General features: G+C 33.4%; 1 protein-coding gene across 1 annotated transcript; it reads right to left on the bottom strand.

Annotated features, from left to right (window-relative positions):
- Positions 1-71: 71 nt before the first annotated feature.
- Positions 72-2803, bottom strand: LOC143608037 (putative serine/threonine-protein kinase PBL3). Its single transcript, XM_077083249.1, has 6 exons — positions 2645-2803; positions 2018-2361; positions 1797-1932; positions 1072-1208; positions 866-989; positions 72-764 (listed from the first exon to the last, which is right to left on the bottom strand). The coding sequence occupies exons 1-6, from the start codon at positions 2706-2708 to the stop codon at positions 325-327; spliced, it is 1245 nt and encodes a 414-aa protein (XP_076939364.1). The 5' UTR covers positions 2709-2803; the 3' UTR covers positions 72-324.
- Positions 2804-8672: the final 5869 nt, after the last annotated feature.

Here is an 8672-nt window from a genome sequence, read left to right on the forward strand (position 1 = left end):
TAAGTTTTATACTTTTACTGATTGTAAATGATAAATAAGTTTCATTGCTGTAACAAGTTTTAATTTTGACTCTAATTTTAATATCCAAAACACACATCCAAATATCCCCTAACAACAATTACAACATTTGTTTGTCAAAAAACTATTGAGTCTAAATTCTGACAAATAATTTCAACTTCACTGACTAAAAGAGCATTCACAGCCCATATATATGTCTCGTGGGTGATACTAATTTCCCGAATACTCAATCATATGCACAAAAAAAAATAATAACAATAAAAAACGACAACAAAATTACAACATTTGTTTGTTTATTAATCATTATTATCGTACTTGAGTGGTACTTTGTCTGGGTGTGATCAACGGAGATCCCGATGGTGTTGACCGCCGTTGACGATGTCCCACGGGTGACCTAGGAACCGGACTAGAACCCGTACGATGATCTTTTGAATCACTTTTGGTGGCTTGAAGCTCTTCTAGACTGGCTAAAACCTGAGACATCCGTGGTCGGGATTTAGGTTCTATGTTAAGACATTGTGAAGCAAGTGTGGCTGCAGTGAAGGCACTTTTTTGAGGATACTGTCCTTCTAGTCTAGTATCCATAATCCTAAACAACCTTCGTTTGTCTCCTAAATACGGTTTTGTCCATTCGACAAGGTCCTGCTCCACACCATTCTTATCTTTATCGACAGCTCGACGACCCGAGAGTAGTTCTAGCAAAACTACCCCGAAGCTGTAGACATCACTCTTTGAAGTTAACCGACCTTTTTTGTCATAACACGCACGTTTAAATGTTTATGTGATTTCATAATCATGTTAAAAACAAGTGTCGATTACTATTAAAAGTTTGTAAAAGAGTAAGAACCTGTAGCAATATATTCCGGTGCAGCATACCCCTGTGTACCCATCACTTGGGTCGACACATGGGTCCTATCACCCGTGGGTCCCGCTTTCGCTAAGCCAAAATCCGATAGCTTTGCATTGAAATCCTGTAGTGATTATCAAATAATTTGTTTATAACACATATCCAACATGTGCAATTTAAAAAAAAGTGTGTTTTTGTTATCGTACCGCATCAAGAAGGATATTTGAAGCCTTGAAATCGCGATAAATAATTTGGTCTTTCGCATCATGAAGGAAAGCTAGGCCTCTTGCAGCACCTGTTGCCACTTTGAGTCTTGTAGCCCATGGAAGTGGTTGAGGGCCCCCTGTAAATCCAAACAAAATCATATAAGAAGATGAACATTTATATCATCATCATCATCATCATCATCATCATCATCATCATCGTACTCAGTATATCCCACCAATAGCAATGCTATGGTAGGGTCTGAGGAGGGTAAGATGTAGACAGCCTTACCTCTATCCCATAGGGATAGAGAGGCTGCTTCCGGTGAGACCCCTGGCTCGATAGTAGTTTTGCATCAAGCCTTGGACATAAGGCACATAGCACTCAATCATCGGGACACCGGCTGATCGGTGCATGTGCCCTTGTCTTTCGGCTATCAACGCCACCACATGATGCCTGATTAACCTTCCGCCACTTTTAACGTTATTTTCACGAGATTAGTAAAATAACGTCAAAATTAGTGCAATTTTACTTTTGCCCACCCGAGGGTTCACACATAAAAACGTTATATGCGAGCACCGCAAGCAGGGCGTTAAAGCCCGGATATAAACTTTAGATGAACATTTATATAAACTTTTGCCCACCCGAGGGTTCACACATATAAACGTTAGATGAACATTTATATATATAATGCAATCCTTAATCAAGCAAACACTTGAAATCTTACTTCTAAAAAGATGATTTTCAAGGCTTCCTTTAGGCATGTACTCATACACCAGAAGCCTATTGTCACCCTCCGAGCAGTAACCAATCAGCTTCACCAAATTAGCATGGTGCAACTGACCAAGATACGTTACTTCCGTCTGTAAAACAAAAGCACTAAACAATCAGCAAAATTCAGTGACGGGAAAGCGTATGGGAAATACAGGTAACACAGAGTATTCCTACCAGCCATTCCTTGTGACCTTGAAACCCCTCGGTTTTAAGTTTTTTGACAGCAATGACGGTTCCAGATCCGGGCTTTGAGGCCAAATGGGTGGCTTCATCAATCCAGCCTTTGAAAACGTACCCGAATCCTCCTTCGCCTAGAAGACTGTCAGGTCGGAAGTTTCGGGTGGCATTCTTTAGCTCTATAAAAGAGAAGGGTTTCACATTTGGTGATGATAATATTTCTTTCTCGGTTCTCGGTGTACAAATGCTTTCTATACTGCTGCTTCCACCACTGTAAGTCGAAATCGTCATGCTCGAAGGACCAGAAGACGCACTGGTTTTACTTTCCACTTTTGATATCCCTGTTAATAATAAAACCCGTAACATAATATTGTGTATTAGGGGAAAGTTAACGTGTTAATCGTGAATCAGAGTAAATAAATATACAAGTAGGATAATTATGTAATATACAGAAGAAACCATTTTCTAAACCAACCCGAAACCTATCCGTCCCGACCCGAACCAAATTAACCCTTTCTGAATCGACCCGTTTTGCTGGTAAAATTCCCCAATTCGATTTCTTGAAATCCGAATTGGGGTGAAATTAGTGGAATCCAATAATTACATCAATTACAATGAAATTACCTGATGTTCTGGAAGTAAGTGTTGCATCCGCTTGAGCAGAAGAAGAATTCAAGCAGTTGCCCATTAAGAAAGATAGATAAGATGAATTGCAAGCTGAGCGTAAATTAATGAAGTATTGTCTTCATATATGACAGCAAAATGAAATTGGTAGGAAGTTACCACTTGTTCTCGGTTGACTAAGTACATGCCAACCACGATGGGTCTAATATTTTACCTGTTTCTTTCACACGTTTCACATTTTCATTTTAATACTTCTTATAATATGATAATCCTATGCTATCTAATTTCAAATCATCTTAGTCAACAAATTTAACTTGTTTTCACACGTAAAATACCTCCAGACCTTTTCATACCAACTTGCCCGGTTTCGCCAATAAGGCTAACCGAACCGGGTGAAAAGATTGTAGATATCAAACTTATCATGTTTAATCTGTTGAAAAGTCATTCAAAGTGAAAGTCGGTCTCATGGGTGAGGTAGCGTGAAGAACCTTGGGTTTGCTTTTGATGACTATTACTTGTATCTTACTTTTTGGTCTTTGCGATTTGTTGGTCATTTGCGGTTATACTTCAAAGCTTCTTGGTGTGTGTGTGTGTGTGTTTTTTTTTAATTTATTTCTTTTGTTGTGCGTTCAAGAGAAAATCAACAACAAACGGTTACAAGCTTAACCAACAAGGTAAACCAAATATGTTTCAGCGCATAAAATAAACTGGTCAAGATACTAGTATGAAGAAACATGTTTTAATGTAATTATGTTTAGTATAAAACAAAAGGAGTATTTTTTTTCTCATGTATATGAATTTAACTATAATACTTAATAAATGTGGTATTTTTATTTACAATACATATAGATTATTAAGTTAATCGATTCCATGTTTCAACCTTTTTTTATAACTTTTTTTTCCTTTCTTAAAACCTTTGTTTTTTAAAGGTAAAATGCTTGGTATCTTTTTGACCGGTAGTTTACGGACTTACTTCAGTTTTAAATATCTAATATTACTACAATCTTTTAAAAAAAAGATCCACCCATACCACTAAATTTGAACCCTTTTTAGTTTTTACTAGTTCGGGTAAGTTTCTTATAATACCATAGACCCATATTTACGGCTAAAAAATCTAATCATACCGTCCGTAAACATGTATACTAATCTGTACACGGTTAAATTATATGTGACTAGTGACTAAAATGTTTAAGATAGGGTTGTCAATGAATATGCAGTAAAGACTATAGTCTAGAAATAAACTCATTGTGTCTATAACCGAGTCCACACACACACACACACACACACATATATATATATATATATATATATATATATATATATATATATATATATATATATATATATATATATATATAAAATATAAACAATTAAATATTGATTGAATGCAAGAAGAGAAAAATCACTTGAGAGCAGGTCTACTTTTATAAAAACAATATTGTGTTGACCACGTTGATATACTTTCACGCGAGATATTTTTTTTTAAAGTTATTTCTTGTGACTCCTTTGATACTTCTGACTTTGTAAAATATTAAAAGTCTTAAACTTAACGTCACGTTTATTTTTCTGCACTAAAATCACATTTTTTTACAGTTTCTTAATTAGTTATTATACATATTATATTTTTCCCTCAACCGTGGTTTATTAATGATTAAAAGCAACATAAAGTATCAATTTGGTTTTTCGTACAATCTATTTTTAATTTGATAATTTATCACAATTTAATAAAGACTTTGAGCATTACGCTTTAATGGCCCTAACTCCTAATTGATGATTGACAACTAACAACTTCAACGAAGATGCATGCGTTTTTTAATATATCTTCTTGCACTCGGATTGCTTGAGCCCACAAACTGTTCTCACCCATTTGACCTTTCTAACAAGTGACGGACCTGAAAAAAAATCCAGAGGTATCCTAATTAAAAAAAAAAAAAAAAAAAAATCATATCACCAAAGAGTTTTGTTACATGTTCATGTGACGATCTTAAAAGTTTTGTGATATACAATACATAAAAATTACGCTTCACCAGGAAAGTTAAGGGGTATCATGGGCACTCCCTAACCCCACATAGACATGCCATTAATCATAATACGAGTTGCTAGATTTTGGTTCTGTAAATCGACTTGATAACGGTGCTCTCCACTTGACCAAGTGACAATCACAAAAACACCATTTCATAAGGTAGTCTAATAGGACCAGGCCATGTTTTATAAGAATAATATTGGTGAATCATATGGAGATGGATTATTGGTTGAGGTTTCATCACCGGAGAAATAGCACATGTCAAAGTTTTAATTTGAGTTTCATACACTTGTTAAATTTTAAATCCACGTCAGTTTAAAGCAATGTGAATTGACCTATTATGTACCAAAATTTGTGTTTGAAGCATTAAGGGAAGTTTCCTCACATATGCAAGTAATGCAGTATTTGTATCAAATTTTTAAAGTTGTATATCATATCGGCATTAGACATGAAAGATGTAGTGTATTAAAAATGTATGACTAAGACAACAAACTAATAAACAAACAATATGGACAAACAAGAATATGTTTCATATCGCATGAGTGTGTAAGTCAGCGTAAAAAATCAAAATTTGATGTCTTATACTATTATGTGCTATAGCATCTCTAATGGAAAGATTATAAAAGGGCTTTGAAATACATGAGAAGAAAAGTGAAGAAAAGTTTTGTGAGGTAAAAGTAAGAGAGAGGAGAGAGAAATGTGTGTGTGAGATATATATATATATATATATATATATATATATATATAGAGAGAGAGAGAGAGAGAGAGAGAGAGAGGAGGAGGAGGAGGAGGAGGAGAGGGGTGATTTTAAAATAAAAACCTTCAAAATTGTAGATGTTCTAAGTCTAACCGGTATACACCGGTGGAGGCCCTCACGCATCCTACGTGGCAACCAGACCCCCTGCACAAGACCAGTGTACACCGCCTCCCCCCCCCTCCCCATTTCACGCCACACGACTCAAACTGATGTGCCAAGTATAGAAAGCATGTGGTGAGTTGACAAGTCTTCCCCTAAAAATTTTAGACTAACTTTATTCACAACCCAACTTTTTAATTAAAAAAAACTAATTTCTTTCTCTTCCACCAACAAAACATAAGGTAACCCAACTTTTCACTTTTATTCACAACCTAATCCAAACCGATCTTTTATTATCTACATATGATTTATGATTATTTTATTTCATTAAAACGTTACAATAATTATTTCATTTCTAATAAACTATTTATAACTTTGAACCAAAAATAAAATTTTCTAAACTCGTACGAAAACACTTATTTTTTTTAAAGAAATCTGTTTTTAATAAAAACAATGCATATCAGAATGTTAAAAAGGGAAATCTAAACAAGATTATCGTTTAAGATTTTATTGAAAAAAGTTAAATATTATAAACTAATAAACAAAAATTAAATTTTATGTGAAAGAACAACTAGAAAAGATAAATAAATAAATGACTCAATAATTATATGTCACGTGTCATGTAAATGAGTTGCAACCTAGGTTGCTATAGGTTATGTGCATCAACAATAAAAAAATTAGTTTTCTTTTTTGTTTTTTGTGCCACATGGCAACCCGTCTCAAATGAGGTTGCCAATAAATGTAGTCTTATGAACAAAAGGTATATTCGTTTAAATTTGAAATCAAGATCTGATTTTCAAATACAGCTTATACATCATTCTTTTTCATGGCCTCTTCCCCAATCCCCGAAACACCCGATATCACCATTTTTATCAGCTCATCTTCAATTGATTTTGTAAATCGTCAAAAGTACATATGAATCTTTAGTTTGTTAAGGTTACTATTCTCCTCTACAAACCCTTCACTCTTCGTCATCGTTAACGAAGTTTATGTGATTCACCCTTTTGTTTCAAATCTGTTTTGATTTGCTCCAACAGAATTCTAAATTTTGTGATGTGGAATTCTTTTCCATAGTTCAATTGAAGAATCAAGTATATCTCCCTCCTGTTCTGTGCAATTGACGAATATTAGGTGGTCTTCAATGTATATTATTGTATTGTAATTAGTGCTAATTTCCCTAATTTTAATATTAACACATTTTATGCATAGTCATCTTGCTGATACTCTCGTATTTTGTTGTAAGCACCACGTATAAATGTTTCTCATAATTTAAATGAAAATTGTTTATATTTTGACACAATTCATTTATGTGTAGATTATAGCATGTACCATACAACCATGTGTTGAAAAAGTTGAAAAATAAAAGTGTTCAACGCATTAGTTAACTTTAAAGATTATAGAGGTGATGGTCTGATAGCATTTAATTATTTTCACCATTTGTTAAATTTTCTTATATCTACATTAGTACAAATCCATAAATTCAAAATTTTCAATCAAGTTATGACAGTTGACTTTTATATATAGCTTTCCCAACTTTCTTTTCTCGATCCTTTTGTTATCACTATCAAGGTTGTTATCGTAAATCTAGAGTTGGGCCTCTCAGTATAAGCCGTAGAAAGTAGTTCGTGGTTACTAATGTTGAATATTTCTGAAAAATATTTTATGAGTTATCTGCATTTTCATTTGTGATGTGTTATATGTCTTACAAAGTGTTTCTAAGCTTATTTGTGAAGATATGCATTTTTTTATACGCTTGTGCTGGAGCAGATGTTGTAAGCCCGTATGACATGATAGATGGTTGTGTAGGAGAAATGCGGTCAACCGTTGATGCTACTCGTGTCAATTTTGAAAAATGGTATGCATTAATTGTTTTAGACATCCAAGTAGTTTGACTTTTAAAGTCAACCTTGATATATGATTTGGGTTTGTTTGATCTTTAAATGATTTACAAATTCATTATAAAAAAAAGCATTACAGATTTATTATAAAAAAAGATGTTGAATGATAAAGTGATTTGTGAAACATACACTGTGTATGCATTATTTTAATAGCATGAGCCTACTATCCAAACAAACTTAATACTCTGCTCACTACAATATTAATAGGGCTAGTAAACACTTTTGCAAACAAATATGTGTATTTGCTCCTGTGATGTAGACATTGAAAAATTGTTCAAACACTAATAGTTATAAATAATTAGTATGCATTTTAGTTTAAATATGGCCCAGGCCAATTGGGTCTATAGTCAAATTTCGAATAATGATTTATAATGTATTAAAGAATCATTTTTAACATATCGATCATATGGTCTTTGTGTAAGTTTCTGTTTTATTCAATTACTTTTCATTTCTTAATGTAATATAATGTGTGAGACTCTATTTTTTTTTCAAACTATTTTTAAGTGCATAATATAATTTTTAATATTCAGTTATTTTTCATACCTTCCAATACGAGGTTTATGTCATGCCATGAAAATTACTAAATATAAATATTGCCGGTTATTAATAAAGTTTAGTTGGTTTTAGGCTTTTATCCCACGAAGGTTGCCTCATGCCAAACTCGATACATGACTGGAGCTTTTGCAAAAAGCACAGAGGTAATAATAATTGTTACTATTATTATTCTTATAATTATTTAAAAGGATCAATGATTTATGTGGTATGATGTAACTTTGTAGATCAATAGAGGAGGTGATTGTAGATGAGACTGATGAGTTTCTCGATCTACATATATAAGGTATTTCAAACCTTATAAAATACTGATGCATATTTATAAAAAAAATAATAAACCCAACCGATGTTTGATTTCCACTAAATACGTGTAGCACCAGCTGCAACTGCTTCATTTGTCGCACGTGCTCCTTCGGTTAGGATATTAATGCTCCCTCATATCCTCATGATGTGTGAAAAGCTATATATAAATATTAATAAATAAAACCAAACAATCCTAACTAAGCTTCACACAAACGACAAGTGTACCGGTCGCGTAGCAGCACAGTCCATTGGAAGTCCGGAAGTCAAACACAAAGACACGTGAGGTGGCTCAAATACCAAACCCTAAACTAAGTCCTGCCTCAATAATATATTTCTTTATTTTATTTAATTAAAACTAACTTAACTAACGATGAAACTTAACGAAACTAACGATAA

Source organism: Bidens hawaiensis, unplaced genomic scaffold, assembly GCF_021521415.1.
Source record: "Bidens hawaiensis isolate Kalapana, Puna unplaced genomic scaffold, B.hawaiensis_p1.1 tig00002125_1, whole genome shotgun sequence".
Classification (NCBI taxonomy): domain Eukaryota; kingdom Viridiplantae; phylum Streptophyta; class Magnoliopsida; order Asterales; family Asteraceae; genus Bidens; species Bidens hawaiensis.

Coding starts and splice junctions, on each gene's coding strand:
- LOC143608037 (XM_077083249.1), bottom strand. CDS start 2,708: ATGGGCAACTGCTTGAATTCTTCTTCTGCTCAAGCGGATGCAACACTT. Junction 2,362..2,644: donor ACTTACTTCCAGAACATCAG/GTAATTTCATTG, acceptor TATTATTAACAG/GGATATCAAAAGTGGAAAGT. Junction 1,209..1,796: donor TGAAAATCATCTTTTTAGAA/GTAAGATTTCAA, acceptor TTGGATTTACAG/GGGGCCCTCAACCACTTCCA.